This window comes from Xiphias gladius, chromosome 18, assembly GCF_016859285.1.
Source record: "Xiphias gladius isolate SHS-SW01 ecotype Sanya breed wild chromosome 18, ASM1685928v1, whole genome shotgun sequence".
Classification (NCBI taxonomy): domain Eukaryota; kingdom Metazoa; phylum Chordata; class Actinopteri; order Istiophoriformes; family Xiphiidae; genus Xiphias; species Xiphias gladius.
This window is the reverse complement of record NC_053417.1, coordinates 10,367,206-10,389,590: the sequence shown is the minus strand read 5'-3', so window position 1 is coordinate 10,389,590 and position 22,385 is coordinate 10,367,206. Positions and strand designations below refer to the sequence as shown.

The window sequence follows — 22,385 nt, the reverse complement described above, 5'->3', positions numbered from 1 at the left end:
TTCAGACATTGCTGTAATGTAAACGTATATAAAAATAAAATGTTTTTTAGGCAGTTAGCATGAATTGTTGTCGTCACTAAGTTGTCATCAGTGATTGGCTGGACAGACCTCCTACGTCAGACGAAAACAGTGCGTCAGCTCGTACTTCCGGATCGACGACTCTCCGTCGGCCATGTGCATGGAAAAAAAATGGACCTTGAAGCTGCGTATATAAAACCTGAATGAGAAAACTAAACCCGCTGCTTGTTCCCTGCTCAGCGCCAAAGAGAGAAGAGGAGGCTTTGGGCAGGGCGAGTAAAACGGCAGTAACAGTTGCTGTAAAAGTAATGTGATCATCTGGTTTTTTAGCTAACAAACGTTTGTTTTCGCCATGGCTCTGTACGTGAAAGCAGCAGAGATCCTGGAGAAAGCTGAGCGGAAGCAGGGCGCTTTGAAAACTCTGGTTTACGACAGTAAGTTTGCGAACATCAAGCAGCTGTTCGCTCTGGTTTGTGAGACCCAGAAGTTTTCCTCCATCCTGCAGGAGCTCATCGAGTCCACCAAGCTGCTCAAACAGACCAAGCTGAAGGTGCACCTGGCCAAGGTGCTGGTGTACGACCTGCTGATGGGCCAGGGGCTGAAGTGCGGCGGCTCCTGGAAGGCTGTGCTGATGAAGCATCGCTCCAGGCTGCAGTCGGAGCTCGCCCGCATGAAGATAAAGCAGAGAGTCAGCAGGAATGAAGACCTGCTCCCGGCCAGCGTCCAGCGGCCCGCCGGGGACCACCTGCCCAGGTATGTGCGTGTGAACACCCTGAAGACCACCGTGGAGGATGCTGTGGACTACCTGAAGAGGGATGGCTTCTCCTACCAGGGACAGGCTTCCAGGCTGGACGACTTAACTCTGAAAGGAAAAAACTTCCTGAGGGACCTGCACCTACCGGAGCTGCTGGTCTTCTCTCCTAAAACTGACTTCCATGACCACTTCCTGTACAAGGCCGGCCACATCATTCTGCAGGACAAAGCCAGCTGCCTCCCCGCCTATCTCCTCAACCCCCCACCTGGCAGCCATGTCATCGATGCCTGCGCCGCCCCCGGAAACAAAACCAGCCACCTGGCAGCCATCATGAAGAACAAGGGCAAGTTGTTTGCCTTTGATTTGGATGCCAAGCGTCTGGCCACGATGTCCACTCTCCTGAATCGAGCCGGGGTCAGCTGTCAGCAGCTGGCCAACCAGGACTTCCTGAAGGTGGACCCCGGCAGCCCGCAGTATAAAGACGTTGAGTATATCCTGCTGGATCCCTCCTGCAGTGGATCAGGTACAGTAACCAGTTATCTCTGTGTGCACATGATCCAAGTTTCTGATCGCCTGCCTGCTGTCTTTACAGGTATGCCACTGAGTCTTTGACACCCCCGTGAATCGATGAAACATGTGACTATAGTTTCATAGTCACATGATCCACACATCTTCCAGTCACATATGAACACAACCCATCTTCTGCAAATAGGCAGTTTATATGAACCGTTTTGGGGTTCATTCTCTCTGCTTCATCACTGCTCACTGCTGCATCCTTCCGGTTACACCACTCTCTGCGTCCAGCAGGTCAAATTTCCTAAATCTTCTCGGCCGGGGTCACTGGGTCAGAGTCAGGTCTCTGTCTAGCTTGCGCAGATTTGTTCTGCAGCGTCACAAGAGCAGAGCAATTAAATGTTATTGCCAGTGGTGGAAAGTAAGTAGATTTACTCAAGAACTGAACTACTTTCGAGGTACATGTACTTTACTAGAGTATGTCCAGACATTTTATATTACTTTAGACTTATACTCCACCACATTTCAGAGGAAAATATTGTGATTTTTACTTGATTAAAATTATTTGACACATATAGATACAAGTTATTTTACAGATTAAGATTTTACATTAAAAAACATATAATAAGCGTACAAAATCAAGTTAACTGTTAAAGAGTAATCCAGTGGTTTCTGACAATTTTGCCTCCGTGACCCTCTTCAAAAAGGGGTTTCTAGTAGGGGCTGTCACATAAAGCTATCTATGAGTTGTTAGCAGTTACAGCAAAGAGACATTTCCCCTCTAAACCTCTCACAAGGTTTCATTTAAATAACTGTTTGAGGCCCTAAGATGTAAAATTATCTCATATCTTAGAAAAAAGTCCAAAAGATGAATACAGATTTGTGTAGCAGGAATTTGTGTTCTCTTCTCTCTGGCTCCAACCCGACCAGCCGCAACAGGAAAATGCTGTGTTCACACGCACTGACAATCTAATAATGTCACATATACATTTGTCACAGGCGGACATTTTAATTTCAACGATGAAGGTATATCATCATTTGTTGGCTCTCTTGTCACTGTTGCATTTTTCACTCGCTCGTGTGTTTGACCTCTCTACCTTATTACCTATAATGGGAGACAAGTGGCAAGATATGCCTAATAATAATAATAATTCAACCCCTATGTGGAGTTTTTGGTTTTACAGATGTGCTGCATCATTATACATATGCATTATTATACTGGTTGTATCTCTAACTATTTATGTCACTAGAGTCAAAGAAGCAGATGTGCAGAAAGAAGACTGTGATGAGAAACCTTTTTACATGTTGCAAATTAACTTCTCCTGTCTCATATTCACGTTTATTGTAAGCAGAATATACTGTAGCGCCTTCTTTGTGTTTCATAGCCAAGATATCTTGCACCAGGATTCTCTGAAAAGCCATATCATAACAGGAAACCAGAATACTAGTGTGCCTACAGACAAACAAATCAGGATTGAAATATAATATCTTTCATCTGTGTGTGGGGTCCAGGTATGGTGTGCCTCCGGGACAACACCTCTGCTGACCAGGGGACGGATCAGGCTCGTCTGGCCTCCTTGGCCTCCTTCCAGCTGCGGTGCCTGAACCACAGCCTCACGTTCCCACGCCTGAAGCGCCTGGCCTACTCCACCTGCTCCATCCACAGCCAGGAGAATGAGGAAGTCATAACGGCCTGTCTGCAGCAGAACCCCGGCTTCAGGTAGCGCCAGTCCACTTGCCCTTAATCGAAATAATGAAAATATTCCTGGTTTTATACCTGCAAACAGTCGAGCATTTCTCAACTTTTGGGTTGGGTCGGGGCTCCACATGTTTGTCGGTGGATGTAAAATTTTTACCGATACTGTATATTAATATGAGGCTGGAATAATTATTTCTGTGATGTATTTGCTGCTCCCTCATGCTCTTGAAATAAAGTAAAAAAGTATATCAAACTTGCATGACAAACTCATTGTTTTCTTGACAATCTTGGAGAAGTCTCTCGCTGTCAAAAAGGGGAGAAAAAGACAACGGTAAAAAATCTGCTTTGCCTGTTTGTCAGTCAGGGAATATTGTATGTTGGCCTGTTATTGGCCTTTCAGTACATTTGTGATGCCTGCCAGCCAGCCAGAGTCAACACCTGCCAGTATGATGGTTTCCCCTGTACACCCTACAGAGCAACTTCAGTCAGCACTGTTGTTGAAAGAATTACAGGGTTTTTTTTGCATACTTTTTTTTCACTGAAAAAGTAAGTGCTTTGAATATGGAATCATCTATCACTCCCCAAGGAGCTGGTATTGCTGTTGGACTTTAAAAATTGTTATGGGTGGAACTGTTACTCGAATGCTTTTGTGTTTTCTCCTCCAGGTTGGTTCCTCTGCTGGCTCAGTGGCCTGAACGAGGCCTGGAACCGGTCACTCAGTGTCTGCGCGCCAGCACCACCAAGACCCGCACACACGGCTTCTTCGTGGCTCTGCTGGAGAAACACAGTGAGGCTGGGAATAGGAAGCAGGGACAAGCTGTCCAGATAAGGTAAATACTGGGGTGTCATGTAAAGATATTGCTATAGAGTGAAATAAGCTTATAAATACTGTATTTAAAATTCCTGTTTGCTCGGGATTTGTATTTCTAAGGGACATCTAAACTACATGTTTTGGTTTGTTCATTCAAGTATAACTACTTTTTGTGAATTTTGTAATTTGTAGCTATTTATTTTTGGTGTATGGTTTCTACTTGTGCTTCAGTCATCATGTCAAAATAAATAGAGGCTGTACAGTCTATAATGGAAGATTTTGAATGTTTCATGAGCCTGGGGTTTGGTTTTAGTCCGTCATAACACAACATACACATAACATACCTGTCCATTCACAAAAAAGACACAAATTCAATCCAGCATGACACATGAACATGCAGAGACACAATCTACAAAATGATACATACAAATCTTGATTGGTTAAAATCTTAATATTATGGAATGGACTTTGGCATATCAGCAAAATAATCCTATGAAATTTCCGATTTTAGTAGTTCAGTACAGCAGTAGTTTAGTTGCTGTGTAATTCCTTCATTTACTCAGCACTAGTGCTGTGGAATAGGGCTCCAGTCACATTATCATGACTTACACTTAAAAATCATAAACCTTAATGAGCACAAACAGAAATCTATTTCTGTAAATGGGATTTTAATAGTTTTAACCGAAGCTTTAAAAAACGACAAACCAATATTTTCACTCTGAAATTAGACAAACGGATTGTCTTTCGCTGTCTGCTCTGTCACAGCGAGCCTGAGGCGGCAGCACACGGTCCACCTGTGGCCTGTGAGAAGAGACCTGGAGCTCCGGAGACAGAAGACAAACCGACACCTGCTGCAGACCTGGTGTACAGTGGACAGACCGACAGTACACCAGGCAAGAACAGGAGGAAGAAGAGGAAGAAGAAGAAGAAGGCGGCAGCAACAATGGAGTGATGATAAGAAACTAAAATATAGGACTTCTACATCATGTTGTCTGGAGGGATTGTCTGTAAAAGGTTTCTATTAATTTCCAATAGACAGATGAGGGGAATGTAACTGAAAAGTAAAGATTATTTTTTACTGTATCACGGGTCTGTGCCTGATCATTTTTAGATGCGCTTTAAAGCTCTTAGTTTCTCTCCTTACATTTTTTTTTTTTTTTTTTTTTTTTCATGACGAGGTTCAGGTGTTTGTTGTTGTTTCTCCAGAGAAGTGACAGGTGTTGTCCAGTAGGGGGCAGGTAACCAGCAGCCAGCCTGCTGGAGAAGGAGTTTACTTCCGGCCAAACAGAGACTGCCATTGGCTGAAACACTCGTGGCTTTTGTAACGTTACGAAAAGTCTTTTGTAACTGTTGAATAATGTTCTACTGAGACGTTAATTTGTCGCTTGGTCTGCGGCTGCTGGTTCGAGCAAAACCTGTAGGGAAACGCAAAGTGAGTAATTTTTTTTTTATTTAGCTAATTTTAATGTTGATTTTATAAAGTAAAAATATGAACACGGGTCCTTCTCTGTGTATTTACCAAGAGAGAAAGTTCAAACCTGCAGGACGCCCCCCCGTCCCCGGCTTTGGCAGCAGGATGTCCCCGGTGCCTAAAGTGAGACTGTCCGGAGGTCTGGAGATCTGTCGGGTCCTGAACGGGATGTGGCAGGTGTCCGGGGCTCACGGGGCGGTGGATAAGGCCAGAGCAGGTGAACCTGAACCCGTAGGTCATGGAAACATTCCGGACAAACGGAACTCTGTGGCGTTCACAGCGGGAGCACTGGCTTGGAGCAGAAAACATGCCCTGTACACATCTTTCAGATATACTTAATAATGTCGTCTTTATCAGACGTAATAAGTCTTTGCCAGATGAGATTTTATACCCGTGTCACACCGTGGTGTACCGGGTGAGAGAACGCCGTTTTAAAAAAAACAAAACACAGGGAGGAAATACAGTCTAAGGTTATGGAAAATCAGGAAAAAAAGTAGACCAGGGCCATGGTGAAAACCGTTTCTACACAACGACAGCAGTTTCCCTGCGGTGAAGAGAGACAAGCTACATATACCCTTTAACCTCAGTAGCCAATGTACAAGGGCTTTGCAGTAAAGCTGCGGCATATACTACAACAAAGACGGAAAAAGTTTCCACGGTCTCAGGGTAGTATCTTTACATGCAGATGGAAAAATGCTTTCCATGTCAGTGGCGCAGGCTCCGGCGTACCCGCTGTTTTAGGCACTGTTTGTACTCGGGCTCCCTCTCTAACTGCGTGCCGCATCCTGTCTCCCCAGTTGAGGCCATGCGGGCCTACGTAGAGGCAGGTCTGACCACATTCGACATGGCAGACATTTATGGGCCTGCAGAAGAAATATTCGGACAGTTCAACAGCCAGGTACACACACACGCTCGCACACACATTTCAAGACAGAAACCTTTATGAATAAAGGAGATACGATAAGCACTTACTTTGCTCACATACGCACACAGTTGCACCTGCTTTCTTGGTCAGTTTCAGACTTCTCACTACATGATACTATGAGATACCACTGTGGGGTGAGGACTAAAACTCGTATTACTGCGATGTTAAGAATCCTTGTAAAACCTAATAAATGAATAAATAGGAGAATAAACATTTGTAATACACAGTTTGGAGGTATACATTTTTACCAAATTAAAGAAACATAATTTTGAATGAAGTGTAACATCACATATTGAAGTGTAACTGGCCTGCTATCAGTCATTCAACACAGTGAAGGTGTGGTGAAGCTACATCTCGCCTGATAATGGTTTTTTTTTTGCCTGACTCAGCCGCCTCAAACACAAGAGGGGGCTGATGCACTGTAGTAGACAGATGTTGGTGCTCCACACTGTTTTGCGTGTGACATTTACCAGAAAGGGACGGAAAGAAAGCAGGACACAAAGAGAGAGAACCAAAGAAAACTAATAAAAACTAATAACCTGTCTATATTACATGATGCAAATACAAAATAATCTAGCTGCAGTGTGTTGTTATACCATACAAACAGTTCCTGCTGGCTCCGTCCATTGAGGGTCTGTGTTCGCCACAGAGCAGCAGATGCTCTCAACACACACACACACACATTAAGAAATGCTCTCACGCTCCACACATACACGCGCACGCAGGCGCGCACACACGCATTCATATAAGCATGAGTAGAAATAGCCAATGCTTTCTCTGCTTTTCTCTTATACACACACGCACAGAAACACACACAAAGGCCCCAGTGCGGCTCAGATCAGAGTTTTTGTGGCTGATGTGTTGTGACAGTCTAATGATATCGACCGTGATCTCACCCATTCACCTGGAATAACGTGCAGAGAGACAGAGAGCTCTTCTCTCATCCAGCCAGCTTTTCTTTCTGTCTCCTATTTATGTCGTTACACATGCTTTCTAGGCTTTTTGTCACCGGTAGAACAAGCTAATCAACGTAAACTTCTTAACGCCACATCTCTTTAGATAATTTACATCACAGCATTTTTGGCTGCACTACAAAACTGTAAAAGACTATCGTACAGTATTTGATAATCTGCAAGATATTGGTCACAATATTACTAGTTAAGAATAGGTTATGTGCAAGCTACAGAAACCAGACATAGCACAATTCAAATGTTTATTAATTTCTGATTGTAATTTCTGTAACTCTTTGTCTGATCTATAGCTGAAGTCCAAATCCTCTGGGAATGCCATCCCAGCTCTACAGAGTCTGACCAAATATGTGCCCAGACCAGGACCAATGGACCGCAAGGTGAGCCTCTGACAAATGAGTTAAGACAAGCATGACACTCTCACACTAGCTGCCACGTTTTTAACAGTGAGAATAGTTGTATCCACCAGAGGGCAATGTGTGTCTTTATAAAGAACCAGGGCATTATTAATTACCTTTACCGGTCTACTTAACAAAAGAAAAGCTTCAGAATAAATTTGACACCTCTCTTTGTGTTGAGTCCACTTAAATTATTCCCTCTAGGTCCTCTGTGTTCTGAGATCTTTACTGTGAAAACAATTCATATAACTTTAGATTTCACATCACAAGTGATATTATTTTTGGTTTCAAGTGTACTAAGGTGTGATTGTTCTGAAAAAACGGTGCCTATTCAATATTTTGCAACTGCGAACACTCTACCCGATTTATTTGTATCTAAAGTATGACTATAAATCAACAGTAAAAAAAGATGTTTTTTTATGTTAAATTATTTAGTTTGTCAGATTTGCAGTTAAACACAAAAAATGTATGCATATGGTAGTGTCAGGCATTCTATGTTTGTGTTGATGTACGCAGAGAGATTTCTGAAACCATGTGCATTAAATGGCTTTCATGATTTTGTTTTTAAGGGACCCAGGTTAGTTTTAATGTTCAAAGCAGAAACACGCGCTGAAGTGTCTCTGTGTGTGCAGGTGGTGGAGAAGGCGCTGCAGCGCTCCATGAGCCGTATGCAGGTGGACAGTCTGGACTGTGTTCAGTTCCACTGGTGGGACTATAGAGACAAGAGATACCTGGATGCGCTGGGACACCTGTCCGATCTGCAGCAGGAGGGAGTCATACGTATGTACAGTGCAATACACAATACATGCTGTAAACATGTACGTATAAACATAAGAGTAAGAGACAAAAAAAAAGTCAACACACGTGGACACTTCACTGACCAGTTTATGTTTAATGTATAAGCAGTAATCATATACACACACATAAATATTAGCTTATCTCAGACTTATCAGTACTGGTGTATATGGGTAGTTGCAATATATATATGTTTTAGTTGAGTTTGAAAGTTCTTTATTGACCTCAGAAATAGTAATTTGACAAAATAAGCTTAAATCAAGGTCCCTTTACTACCTTTTTCCAGATTTTCCAAATGTGTTTTCACGGTCCTCACCAGCTGATGGAGTCTTTATTGATCTCAACACTAGGTCCACTTACTCTGGTTTTCCAACGCTTTCAAACACATTTCAACTACAGCTCATCCGTGCGCTGAGAAAGGCCATGAGATGTAGTTTAAAGCTTCAGAAACGGCAAGTCAGTGGACTCAATGTTGACTATTTATTTTTTGTCCAGCTGCTGTTCCCACGGTCAAGAATGAACCTTCATGTTGAATTTTATTTGAATTATTTTACACGCTTGAAGTGTGCTATTGTTTTACTGTACATACGTTTGGATTTATTTCTTCACAATAACTAAATTAGATTATTGGTCAGGCTTTGATGCTGGTCACACACAGACTGTAGACGGATTCAGTCCACAAATAATGCAGTGTCCAAAATAGAAAAGTTGACTGTTTATTGTGGTCCTGTCCTGTGATCCAGGAACTGTATTTTTATTCTGAGAAGACTTCAAGGTCCCACCTGTTTCCTTCTTTTTCCTCAGGTGAGCTTGCCCTCACTAACTTTGACACACAGAGACTGGAGGAGATCACCAACAGAGGCATCCGCATCTCCAGCAACCAGGTAACACTTCCTTCTTCATGTTAGTACACTACTTCATCAGACTCTTGATTTTTCTCCCCTCCTAACCATGTTTTTAATGTGGCTGTCCTTGTAGGTTCAGTATTCTGTGATTGACCAGCGACCTGCAGTGAAGATGGAGCAGTTCTGTCTGGCCAACGACATTCAGCTCCTGACTTATGGCACTCTGGGTGAGATACAACAGATTATAGAAATTACAGTTTTATAATTTGCGTTAGTGATCACATGGATATCACTCCAAAAGAGCAGATACAAAGATGAAGGCATGTTTAATGACGTAAGCATCACATTTACCCTTATGGCGTAAAGATGTAAAATGGTGGATTTCTAAGATGGAGTCAGTCGACACGTTGACACATCCTCTCTCCTCTGCCCTCCCCCTCTGTCATCTTTACTCCTTCCTCTCCCTCTTTCTCCACATCCCATCTTCCTCCTAACCTCACTGGTCTCCGTCTCTGCCTACTTATTTTCCATTGCCTCTTCCCTCCCTTTCTTGTTTTTTCTCTCTACCTTTTCTACCTCCATTCCCTTATATTCCTGCCACCTCATCCTCCCACTTCTCCTTTCACGCCGTCCTGTATTCCTCCTCTTGCCGTCTTTTTATCCTCCCTGACTCCTTACACTCTTTCGCCCCCTTCTCTCCTCCATCGCTCTTTCCACTCTTTTTCTTCAATCACTGTCCTCTCTCAGCTGGTGGTCTGCTCTCGGAGCGTTATCTGGGGAAAGCGGAGCCTAACTCTAGGGCGGAACTCTACACAGCCTCCCTCTCCAAGTACAAAAACATGATCGACACTTGGGGTGGCTGGAGCCTTTTCCAGGACCTCCTGGTCACCTTGGAGACCGTCGCCAAGAGACACGATTGCTCACTGGCCAGCGTGGCGACGCGTTACGTGCTGGACCGCCCTGCGGTGGGCGGGGTCATTGTGGGCTGTCGGTTAGGCGTTGCAGGGGCGGGGCAGCACGTCAGCGACAGTCTGCGTAGCTGCAGCCCTGACCTGAAGCTCACAGCAGAAGATCTCGCCGCCATCGAAACAGTGACACGTTGCTCCAGGGACCTCATGGCACTCATCGGGGACTGCGGTGATGAGTACAGGAGCTAAAGGGGGGAGGAGGGAGACTGATAGACTGGATGTGACAGATGGGGTGAGGAGGACAATGAATAACTAAGAGAGAGGAGTAACATCTCCAACAGTACATTCACATAGTGTAAAAGAATAAAATGCATTTGGCAAGCTTTGACCTATCTATTCCTTTTACTTTTATAAGACTTGTGAAAATGACTCTCCTCATAAAGGTGTCATTATTTTGAATATTTGATGCAGTTAAACAGATTGAACACTTATCTCCTACAGCGCATTCTTACCCCACTTAAGTGTTTTATGAGGGAGAGGAACTTCTTATTCAGGTTAGAGTACAGTTGCACTGAGACACACAGACTTAGCAATCAGTGTTTACACACAAATGTCTAGTATTCAGAGAAAGTAGTTCAGAGAAACTTCAGTGTCTCAGTTGGCTAAGCTGTAATATAAATGTATATTGAATAAAACCTAATGAGATATGGGGTCTGAATTATGGCCTTCAGAACTCGTTTTACTTGAATTAAATATTTAAGTTGAAACTTTTTTTTTTTCTTACAAAGAACATGAACAATGAAAAATGTATGTAAAAGGGAACAGAAACATTTTTCATTATTTTTGCTGTTTCCCTAGCATTTATCCATTAAAAGGAACATTTCACCCAAATCACAATAAAGTTTTCTCACTTAACTCTTGTGGTATCTAGTCATGCAGAGTGTTCATGGAGGATTGTGGATTATCCTGACTGAAAGACATGCAGCTGTTAAGTTTCATCAGTGTCATGTTTCAAATGTTATTTTTCAGTATGTTGAACATCAGAAATTCAATCCCATCACCCCTGTATACTTTCAGCATTGGTGTGGTCCCAAATGTCTCAGCAGAGGATTTATCTCCAAATAGGTATACATTTAATGTTACTAACATATGTATTTTGTAATTCAGATGTACAGACCCTTTAACGTGGCATCGTGTACTGTACGCTGATATTCCTTTGTGTCTGAGACACTGGTCATGAGGTAGACTGTGAACGTGTGCGTGTGCATCAGTGGGGATGGGGGGGTGGGGCCTCAATGAAGTGGAAGGAAGCGGCCCCGCTGGCCCTAAAGAGGATGAGAATGCGACGAAGTGTACACACACACAAAGATGTCACAGAAATGCTCCCCACTGCATAAAATTCACTTTGATGATAGAAACGTGCTGCCTTGTGTCAATGGAGAGGGATTGTGACAGCCTGGATTGAGTGTGTGTTTTTGTGGTTTCGATGGTTGCGGGCATAGTTGCTGTATAGTGTGTGTAATGTACAGGCCGTAAGTAATTAATTCATCTGTGTGTGTGCTGGGGACATGTTTTAATGTAGAGGGCTTTCTGAATGTTACGTACAGTATGTGTGTTGTCAAGGTGGTGAAGAAGCAGCAATCTAATTTGACAGGAGGTGTGTGAGCCACTGCACATGTGTTCATATGTACTATAATGTGTGTGTGTGTTGGGTTGTGTGTGCACTAGTGGAGAAGAATCCATATGACAGATTGACAGATACACAGACAGATGCTTAGATGGCTTTCAGAAAGATACGCCCAGCCTGTCTACACTCCTGGCACCTACAGCACAGTGTGCATATAGTAAGAACATACACATATGCACATACTGCACATGCATGCACACATTCTCCCAGTCCATTTTACTTTTCTCCCTCACACACACCCACAGCTGACACACTCTGTCCACCTCAAAGACCAGACAGACTCCTGCTGCGCTATAGGAGTGGGGTCAAAGGTCGTCCCAGATTTCAAATCCAATCTTCTGTGGTCCCTCTCACCAGCTGGAGTTCAGTCACTACGGTGTACAAAGGGCTGTGAAGTACCGAAAGACGACACTTGGCAGGTACAAGGATACCGAGGATCTTGCTCTAATTCTGCATTTGGCTATTCTGCCTTAAATCCAAACACATCAGAAAACACTTAAATGCAACCTACCTTTCACTGAAGCTTGCGTTCAGTGCCAGTGGATTCGCCGTCTGCATTTCAGAAAGCTTCACACAAAACCAAATTTCTTTTTAACAATTTTTACAATTGTCTTGCATAAGCAACAGTAAATAGCTGCTTTACCCCCCCTTGAATCTAAAACTTGGTTTCTCAGATCAGTAAAGGAATGGGAGAACTAAAAAGCTCTGTTCTCCTGAGAATAAACCGTGACTAAAGCCTAGAATCGGAAACAAAAAAAAATCAATCTAAAAGAAGTAAAACCATAAACAGTCAAATATTAAAACTAACAGAACAAATCACACGTATTTTGATATCAGTATGTATCTCCATTTTTGGTGATTGTCATTTCTTCAAGTTGAAAGAATACAAGCTCCTCTACAGGTTCATATCGTTTTCAGAAGTACTGGGTTTATGAAACCATTTAAAAACTCCATCTGAGTATCTCAGAAGTCACATTGTTTAAGCTTAAGTTGAGTTTGTTTTAGTTTTTTAAACACTTTGGAGATGCAGGAGTGTAACCCAACAGCAGCTGTTGCACAGGCAAATCAATTAAATATGAAAACTACGGATTATAAAGTGCAGTCAGACCGTCATTTCCAAAACATGTTTCCCAATTTGTTTTTAGCTTTTGTAGCATTCATTTAGGCAACATAACATGGTGTCAGTTACACTTTCTTTTAATTACTGCACTGACTGGTCATAAATGTAACATAGAGATGCTGCTCAGCCCTCCATGGGAGCTTGTGTTAATTTGCTGAATTGCAAAACCCAGTCTGAGTAAATCTGAATTAAAGGGAAGCGATATTAACAGCTAAAACGCCATACAGTGAACCAGACACATACTCTTCTTGGCGCTTCATATGCGCCAGCGCACGTACACATGCTGCAGTCTGTGTGAATCTTTCAATGGGCTGTTCAATTATTAAAACACATTAAATATGCACACCACATGGCGGATACGGGCTCATATAATCCTTCAGACTTCAAGCACTCACCAGGGCACTTAAATGTGAACTTCCCCAATGCAGAGACTGCATAAGGTGGGGTTGAGCTCTCTATATAGAACTGTACATGCTTACATAGGTTTTTACATTAAAACGTAAAGACCTATGCGCCTTGTTCTGCTGACGGTCCCTAAAGGTGGGACACAGATTGCTAGAAACACTCCACCTCAATGGAAAACCTGCATTATATTTAAAAGACAAATTATTCTTAGTTTGAAGTCATTATTTGTCCTGCAGAAAGTGAACATGTTTCTGTTTCATTTTTTATTGTTCATTGTTGTTTTTATTGTTAAGGGAACAACTTAAACATGCTGTTAATGTCATGACCTGATCTCCGTCTTAGAAGGAAAATGAAATGAATTAGTAAATAATTATATTTTATTCATAATAATATAATTTATTACATCATTGTATTGTGGAGTATGTCAAGTCCAAAAGTGGTGGAGAATCTGGAGTAATCAGTCAATATATATGACCTATTGTCTTATCATTGTGCTGTTCAAATACTTAAGTTACCTATATCCTTTAAAACCCCCATTATTACATCTTCATTTTAGCAATAATTTTGTACAATTAGACAAATAGATCTCAATTAGGATTAAACATCAGGAACCATGGTGCGATGTGATTTGATCTGCTCTGGTTGAAACTATATGTTCAGGCAGAACATGACAGAGAGCAAGTGTTTAAATCACCACTGTTACTTTCGAAAGAGCAACGTATTCTTCCTCTTACAAATGAAATAATGAATTCATAAACAATAGAAACATAATTGACCATCAGGAGAAGTTGAGGGATGAGATTTGCTCTATAAAAAAAATAGCGCTCTCTATTAGTTAAAACCTGATGTTTTTGCCATGTACGGCCATACCAGCAGCCCTGCAGTCAAACACACCAACTGAAGATTGAAACATGCTGTTAATATTACGTTTAGCCATTTGCAAATATTAGCGTGTTGGCATGCCAACATGTAGAATGTAAATGTTTATATGTTATAATGGGTTAGGGTTAGCACGAAATACCGCAATTAACATCAGCAATTAACCTTAGAATTTGTACAGTTAGCATAGTAACACACGGTGCCACATTCTGAAGATAATGTGAGCATTTTAAATGAATAGTTAGCCTGGCGACAGGAATTTGGTCTTTCATTTTTCAATTTGACGTATCTCGTCGTGTTTTGAACAAGTGAAACTTTTGACCTGTTGGGGGTGCTAGATGAAAACTTGGAAACTGGAAATGATCACTAGTGATGAATTTGTTGGACTGCCCATCTAACTGTCGTTGGCACTGCTAGAGCTCTTTTGTAAGCTTGACTAAAAATAAGAGGTCTTATTCCAACGTTTCAGCAAAGGACTAATCAATAATACATTATGACATGTCCTAACGTCCTCCGAGTAAATACTGGAAGTGGCAGAGACAGAAAATGATGTTCCTCAAATGAATTGTGTACTCATACTCAGTATGCAACCTTGAAAAATACAGTTTTCCAGGACTGAGCTAATTGGATTTTGATGTAAAATTAAGAAAACTGTCTTTTAAAAACTTTTTTCCCCCCATGTGTTTCATTGTGATATTAGATCCTTGTTTCATGCCACCCCAACCCAAAACAAAGACATCAGACACAGGTACTGTGAAGAAACCATCCCTTTATTGGTGTGAAGCAGTCCCATCCAAGTCAGGGTCAAAAGGGTTAAAAACAGTCAGTGCTCAAATAGACCAAACCAGAGTTTGTCCACACCCTTCAGGCTCTAGTTGGGTGGGATTTACAAAGTTGTACTGGGCGCAGACGTTGGAAACCCTGCGCTGAAGACGTGTGAGGGGTTCCACAGAAATTATAAAAAAGACTTCAATTTACTCCAAACCACGTTCACTGCTTTTACTGACACAATACAGCAGTACCAGAACTTTCTCTGGGAGGTAGGAAGGGTTAGAGGGTGTGGATATGTGTGTGTGTGTGTCTGTGTGTGTATGTGCGCGCGTGTGTGTGCATGAAGGGGCAGAGGTGTGTTTACTGATCTCACAACCTGATGGGGCAAAAATCTTGGGTGGGGTTGTCAAATCACATCGATGACAGTTAAAGAGAAAAACGATGGTGTCTTTTTTTATTTTTCAAACAAATGCTTTAGATCGTTTCATGGGGAGGAGAGCGTGAGTGGGCCACAAGTGCTTCCCCTCCAGTGTTGGTATATTTAGGTAATCACCAGTTTACCACGGAGTCCTTTACCATGTTGTTGCTGCTGCTGCCGCCCCTGCCGCAGTGTTCTTACTTGGCGTTGGCGGAGTTGCTGAGCACCTTACGGACTGCCTGAGCGATGGCGTCACGGTCAATGCCGAAGACTCGGAGCAGCTCTTGGGGCTTACCGCTGCGTGGCACCTGGGAAACTGCCAGGCGGTGGACGGTGAAGCCAGTCTCGTTCACTACCGCCGAGCACACTGCCTCACCTAAGCCACCTGGGGAATCAGAATGTAGAACAGCCACGGCCTTTGCTTAAGGGGTTCAGCCACATCGCACACGCAAAATGTTTTTTCTCGAATTTCTCCTAATATTCAGATTCAAGTCTCTCATTTGTTCTCTAATCTTCCAATTTCATTTTTTTGATTTCCACCCTTTTGTCATATTAAATCTCTCTCACCTCCATGGAAGATTGGGCTGATGTGGACTGACAGGACTGACGCCGCTCTCCCTCGACTTTACTACTTCTCTTCTGTCTCGCTTTCACCCCCTTAAGACTCTCCTCTCCTCTCCCTCCCCTTCTCACTCTTTCTCTCTCTCTCACTTTTTTTTTAACCTCAATCAAAACCCTCACTCAAACATTTCTGATTGAAAATGAAAGCTGAGGAATGAGGAAATGAAAAAGTTATTACTTGTTCTTCATCCTCCCTTCCTTAATTTTTCCCGGCCCTTGGTTGATCTACTAGCTGGCGATTGGTGTGCACATGAGAGACAGAGAAGGAGAAATGCACTGTATCACATCTGTATACTATTTGGACATTCTCCCTGTATTTTTGAGTTTGTTGTATGTTCATTTTGGAAAATGGCACTTTGATTATACCTAAAAATGCCAGCATCTTACTACAATCTCTCAGTTTTTTGTGTGTGGTGTTGATGGACACTATAGTCCAAAAATCCTACACACAACTGGAATACGGTAGCTACTCACTCACTCTGATAAAAAGTCTGTCGTAAGACTGTGGCTCCGACCACACCAAACAGCGATGTCACCCTGTACTGACACAACCTGAAGGACGCTTGTACATCACTACAGCAAGGTGAGTAGTTTAACCACAGAGGGCAACAAAAACAAGATTCTTAGGGAGTATTATGTGGCTCTTAAAGTAGCAAAACACCTAAAGCTCCCAGGCGGTTTTGACAGCTCTTTGGCTCAGACACCTGGAGACATGTTGTCATATAAGCTTTGCTACAACGACAATATGCACACATTTTACTATCTAGATAGACATTTATCTGACAATATGTTATCTTTAAACTTTTCCGATAGGCTGATGAAAGAAACCCTCTTTACATTTTCTGACCAATTATGGCGAAACTGGCTATCACAGGGCCTCAGCTTCTGCTTCCTTTATTTGAGGGCCTATGGGGCTTGTGCATGCGGTGCAGTTACAAAAATACCGTTTAGAAACAAATTCAACTTTGGGGGAAGGGGTTGGAGGACAGCTTTATATCTGCAGCTTGCATGTCCACACACATGCACATATTCCAAATTCTATAATGCTACTAATCAATAACTCATGAATCTATAGGTGTGTGTTTGTGTGTGTGTGTGTGTGTGTGTGTGTGTGTGTGTGTGTGTGTGTGTGTGTGTGTGTGTGTGTGTGTGTGTGTAGGCAAGGTGCTACGGCACTGACCAAACAGCAGTGCCATCTCCCTATTTTGTTTGGCTCTAATCTCAAAGGATGGAGAAAAGAGCTACATGTGCGACAACAAAAACGCACACAAACACAACAGGAGAGAGGAGGGGAGGGTGAGAGAGAGAGAGAGAATACATTTTGGACACTTGTTTGTGTCATGCTGGTACTGTATGTAGGTCAGCGAGAGCCCAAAGGCCAGAGCTGAAATTAAGAAACCCTGACAGGCTCTCCCAGCTCCTCCTCTCCCACCCTCCCCCCTCCATAGGCGTTTTTTTTCTAAAATCTATTTCACCTCTTCTGTACCTTCAATCTCTCTTCACACCCACAACGTTCAACCCCAACTCTCTGTCATATACACTTCCCTATATGTCAGTCTTCTTTCTCCCATCCTCTTGCTCTTGGTCTCCCGTCTCTCCTAGCTCGCTCAGACTATCTGCAGATGGACCTTTGTCCTTTGTTGCTTGCGGCATTTTTATTCATGAGCTGATACACAGGCAGCATAAACACGCAAGCAGCTGCATCTTTATGATCTATATCTTTATGATTTATAATCTTTATGCCTGAAAATTAAAGCTCTCCTGCAAATATTGTCTACTCCAGTAGATGTGATTGTCCTGAGCTTAATTGTATGTGATCATATAAAGACTTTAGATTTATGTAGTAGAATGACACTTTATATTGCTCTATATTATTTGGACATGTTGAAAAAATGTGTTTAACTTATTACAGAACTTCAATGTATGTGACATATAATTGGTATCATGCAGCAACATTCTCCATCCAGAGACTGAACTTCTAGGGAAGTGAGATTACCGACTAAATTTCCATTTGTGACCATGCATTTCATGTGATTTTTTTGATATTAGTGAATCTATCAATAGATAATCAATAATAAAAAATAATCAAATCAATATCAAATCATAATTTTAAGAAAATACACTGCAGGAAACAAATTTTAATATGCTTTTAAAAAATTCAAAATGACACCATCAAATCCGGTTTAAAAATTATTGAAGTTTTAGGTCTAAAAGCAGAATATATATTTGCTTTATTGGAAAGTCTGAAGTGAAGAGAGACAGAAGATAAGGACAAAATTTACAGGTCAGAATCGAACGCTGGATGCTGTAGGCTGAAACACACCTTCCTTGAAGAAGTTTAGGACATTTAAAGAAACTAATTCAGCCACATCTGTTTTTTTTTCCACCCAAATTGTTTTGTTTGGAAGGTATTTATTTTTTTTTTGCAGTGTTGTCAGACCCCTCACCTTCATAGTAGTGGTCCTCCACTGTGATGATGCGTCCTCTGGTTGCCCTGGCGTTGTCAGTGATGGTCTTGGAGTCCAGGGGTTTGATGGTGAAAGGGTCGATCACACGGATGTTGATTCTCTCTGAGGGAGGAGAGAGAGAAGTGGAGGATGCACCTTAGTCCAACTAACACTTCATATGAAAGACTATTCACTTTGTCTTCAGACATCAAGTTATAAAGAAGCCATAAAGCAAAATATATATGACAGTGTTTGTTTGCTGTCATGAGTTTTTTTTTTTTCTTTCCGTCTTTCTTGCTCTGTTTCTCCGTACCTTTCTTCAGCTGCTCAGCAGCAGCCAGAGCCTCGTGCAGGGTCACCCCTGCTCCAACCACAGTCACGTGATCATCGTTGGTTTTATACACAACCTGAGTGGGAAGGGAAGATATATTTGTGTGTGGACATATGTGGACATAAACTGTACATGGATGGTGGTAGGAAAAAGCTGACACAAACCTTAGCCTGTCCAACATGGAAGTCTTCGTTGCAGTTGTAGATGATATTGTTCTCTGGGCGACTTGTTCGGATGAAACACAAACCCTGGAACAAATCAGAAATAATCTACATGGGTCTCTGCTTCTAACACAAACTATGGATTTAAGATTTTGCTTTTTTCCCCCCATTTCTTATAGCAGGTGACCATGAGTACCTTTGTGTTGGCGGCAAGCTCCACAGCCTTCTCAGTGGAGACGCCGTCACTTGGGTAGAAGACAGTTGCAGTGGGAAGGGCTCTGAATATGGCCAGATCCTCCAGACCCATCTGAGAGGGACCGTCTTCACCTAAATATACATACATATACACAGCAACAAACAGACAAAAGTCAGGTACAGTAAGACTCACGTGTTTACTATGTTTTCAGTCTGCAAAGGTGAGCTGCAACACACCTGATGAGGTGGAGGAGAAGGAGAAATTGGAGGAGGAGGAAGAGGGAGAAGAGAATCAAGCCGCTCTGTTGTCACCTCCATGACACACAGAGACAGAGAGAGGAGGGGAGGAGGGGAGGATTGCTGGCACCAGGAGAGGGAGACTGACAGAAGTAACAGAGGAGGTGAGAAGATGAGGATAAAAAAGACATGCTGAGGAGAGGTTCGACCCAAGACTGAAATATCTTCCGCAGACAGCTTGTTTTAAAGATCAGCTTTGGTTGACTTTCATTCAACATGCAGTGTCCACATTTACTTTGACCAAGCTCATGTGAAAAATATTATCAGTTTGACTTGTTTGTGTGTCCTTCAGTGAGCCGAATCGATCCAAAAGCAGAAATGCGCCAAACTGAATTTAAGAAAAAGGTGTCATGGGAGGAAAGGCGAGTCACAGGGAAGGTCGTCATGAATGCAGCTACTTCCATCTATGGGTCAAAGGCCACTGAGGCTGTAGTTGCTTTGATATGGAAGACCATTAGAGCATCTTTTGAATATTAATAGTGGCGTGTGAAATCATCATAAGCTATAACAGTGGTTACAGTGGTTTACATACGAGGTCACTCCACAGTGGTGAAAACATCTTCAAACCACTGATTACCACAGTTATATGCTAACAAAATGTTCATTACCCTGAATTGCAATCAGTAATATCAAGTTTGGGCACTGACCAATAGAGACCCCGCAGTGGGAGCCACAGAGGTTGATGTTGCTCTCAGAGATGGAGGCCATGCGTAGCTGGTCGTAGGCCCGACTGAAGAACGTGGCAAAGGTGCTGGCAAACACCACGTTACGGTCCCGCACGGCACAGCCTATCGCCACGCTCACCTACAGGAGAGGCGAGAGAGAGAGAGAGAGAGAGAGAGAGAGAAAGGAGGGAAAAGGAGGAAGCGAAGAGAGAGAAGAGTGATTGCCTAGACACACTGCATTTAATGTAAAAAGAAAAAAGTAAGATAAATAAGGTGTTTTATTTGTTCATCAAGGCAGATGCAGGAATAGCAGGTATGGTGGGATGGGGAAAAACATGAGCTATGGACATGTGTGTCAGAGACCATCATCTTTGTAGAATCTTGCAGAATTTAGTTCAAGCAGAAATAGCAGTTTGTTAGTTTTTATGAACATCTGAAGTTCAGGTGTTGCCTCCGTAGCTAAACAGCAACTAATAGCAGCTACACTGCTGTTAGTTGCTGTTAGAGATAAAAATGTAGCATCCCTCATTATACTGCTCCCCCTACTGCAGATGTAGGACTAAATCATCAACATTGAGACATGTTATTACTCTATCACTGTAATGGACACTAAAACCTGAATACCTCATCAATTTAAAAAAACGTTTGACACGCTAGTGGCGTGATGGCAATGTTGGTCTGAGAAAAACTTAATGAAATAGTGACTTTTTTAGTCTTTCTAACCTTCCCTACTTTTTGTGCTACACAAAAAGAGAAAAACATCCTCGTCACCCTATGATCTCACTTTAATATGTAAATAATGTAGTAGTCAGCGTAAGCCCTGGTTGTTGAGGTCACTGTTATTAAAAGGCTCTGAAAGGCCCACAGAGCACAATGACATAGTGACACTTACATTTCATGTTATATCATGATGGTGCAGACTTTTCATAAATCCAGACAGACAATGACCCGTTCTGATTGTACTGTTGTTGTATAGGAGGACCCAACAAGGATTCATAGTGACGCTAATGTTGATAAAACAGGAACACTGGAACATGGTTATATTAATACTACTCAAGGGACGACGTGAGAGCAAAAAAACCCCCAAAAAACGCCTAGTAGTAAGTAAAGTGTGCCACAACAAGTATTCGAAAACTGTTCATATTTACGACATACAATGAATCCGATATTTTACATGTTGCGAAAATTAAGGAATCAGTTGGTCTTATTTCATTTGTTGTGTAGAAGATTTAATAACCTCTGTGATGTACCCAATGACAACAGACCTGCCGTTGCTAAAACCTTAGCTTTTTCTTGTGCTGAATAGTCAGTAGAGATGTAGTAATTTTTTCTTTTAATAAAGAAAGCTGTTACTGAACTAAACCTCACTGTCGGGACTTTTGAATGTATTGTAATTATAATGTTTGCTGTTTTAGCAACACTTGAACTTCGTCTCGGTTTGAACTCTGGTCAAAAAACCTCTCCAGCCTTCTAACTAGAGAGCCAGCATCTGTTTCTTACCATGTTCTGCTCTGCAATGTAACACTCCACGTAGCGGTTGGGGTGTTCGTTCTTAAAGAGCTCGGAGAAGGTGGAGTTCTTGGTGTCTCCATCCAGAGCCACCACATGCTCGTTGTAACGACCCAGCTTGGCCAGAGCCATGCCGTACGCCTTCCTCGTAGCAATCTGGTTACACAGGGACGGACAGACAACCCATCAATTAACTACTACATTAAATACACAGATTATTTACTGATGAATAATTGATGTCCCAGCTTGGCTGAAGCTTTGATGTATTCTATCTGAAAAGTTGAACATTTGTTGAGCTCGTCTGCCACCACTGATCACACCTTGTCTCCAAGTTTGTAGCTGGGTGCGCTTGGCATGCGGATGTTGCGGAGGCTGACAGGTGACGCGTCCTCATTGGGCGGGGAAGGATAGAGGCGCTTATTACAGCTGACGACGCGGCTCTGCAGCTCCTTGATCACGCTCTCGGCCATGTCTTTGGGCAGGGGTTTACCATGCCAGCCCATCTTATCCTCAGCCGCTGAGATACACACACACACACACACACACACACACACACACACACACACACACACACACACACACACACACACACACACACACACACACACTCACATGATTACTAGTGCATTTTCAAATATCTTTTTATCATCCTGTTACTTACGTGGATTTCTTTTTTTTTTTTTTTGTTGTACAAACCCCATCAAGTAAAAAACAATTAAAGCCCTTACTGTACAGTACACATGACAATAAAAATTTATTAATGAGTGAAGAGTC

At 42.4% G+C, this 22,385-nt stretch overlaps 3 protein-coding genes across 4 annotated transcripts in view; 2 read left to right on the top strand and 1 right to left on the bottom strand.

The window, feature by feature from the left end:
* The first annotated feature begins 89 nt into the window (after positions 1-89).
* nsun5 (NOP2/Sun RNA methyltransferase 5) lies at positions 90-4,878 on the top strand. Its single transcript, XM_040153917.1, has 4 exons — positions 90-1,295; positions 2,798-3,005; positions 3,650-3,814; positions 4,561-4,878. The coding sequence occupies exons 1-4, from the start codon at positions 371-373 to the stop codon at positions 4,745-4,747; spliced, it is 1,485 nt and encodes a 494-aa protein (XP_040009851.1). The 5' UTR covers positions 90-370; the 3' UTR covers positions 4,748-4,878.
* A 101-nt stretch (positions 4,879-4,979) lies between these two features.
* LOC120804454 (uncharacterized oxidoreductase At1g06690, chloroplastic-like) lies at positions 4,980-11,020 on the top strand. Of its 2 annotated transcripts, none has more exons than XM_040153919.1 (8): positions 4,980-5,227; positions 5,340-5,483; positions 6,064-6,164; positions 7,453-7,539; positions 8,190-8,337; positions 9,157-9,236; positions 9,331-9,424; positions 9,945-11,020. In XM_040153919.1, exons 2-8 carry the CDS (start codon positions 5,372-5,374, stop codon positions 10,352-10,354), a joined length of 1,032 nt encoding a protein of 343 aa, XP_040009853.1. In that variant the 5' UTR covers positions 4,980-5,227; positions 5,340-5,371; the 3' UTR covers positions 10,355-11,020. The 2 variants fall into 2 exon arrangements, with proteins under 2 accessions (XP_040009853.1, XP_040009852.1); XM_040153918.1 differs by having other exon boundaries at positions 4,982-5,227; positions 5,319-5,483.
* A 3,959-nt stretch (positions 11,021-14,979) lies between these two features.
* The window catches only part of LOC120803987 (transketolase-like), a 16,797-nt gene continuing 9,391 nt past the window's right edge, over positions 14,980-22,385 (bottom strand). Inside the window, exons 7-14 of the mRNA XM_040153076.1 lie at positions 21,932-22,128; positions 21,603-21,767; positions 20,085-20,241; positions 19,142-19,272; positions 18,949-19,032; positions 18,767-18,860; positions 18,454-18,576; positions 14,980-15,770 (exon numbers count right to left, since the gene is read on the bottom strand). Of these exons, the coding sequence (XP_040009010.1) occupies positions 15,583-15,770; positions 18,454-18,576; positions 18,767-18,860; positions 18,949-19,032; positions 19,142-19,272; positions 20,085-20,241; positions 21,603-21,767; positions 21,932-22,128 (1,139 nt within the window). The 3' untranslated portion in view covers positions 14,980-15,582. The remainder of the gene's footprint in view (positions 15,771-18,453; positions 18,577-18,766; positions 18,861-18,948; positions 19,033-19,141; positions 19,273-20,084; positions 20,242-21,602; positions 21,768-21,931; positions 22,129-22,385) is intronic.

Coding starts and splice junctions, on each gene's coding strand:
- nsun5 (XM_040153917.1), top strand. CDS start 371: ATGGCTCTGTACGTGAAAGCAGCAGAGATCCTGGAGAAAGCTGAGCGG. Junction 3,006..3,649: donor CAGCAGAACCCCGGCTTCAG/GTAGCGCCAGTC, acceptor TTTCTCCTCCAG/GTTGGTTCCTCTGCTGGCTC. Junction 3,815..4,560: donor GGACAAGCTGTCCAGATAAG/GTAAATACTGGG, acceptor GCTCTGTCACAG/CGAGCCTGAGGCGGCAGCAC.
- LOC120804454 (XM_040153919.1), top strand. CDS start 5,372: ATGTCCCCGGTGCCTAAAGTGAGACTGTCCGGAGGTCTGGAGATCTGT. Junction 5,484..6,063: donor GGTGGATAAGGCCAGAGCAG/GTGAACCTGAAC, acceptor CTGTCTCCCCAG/TTGAGGCCATGCGGGCCTAC. Junction 9,425..9,944: donor CCTGACTTATGGCACTCTGG/GTGAGATACAAC, acceptor GTCCTCTCTCAG/CTGGTGGTCTGCTCTCGGAG.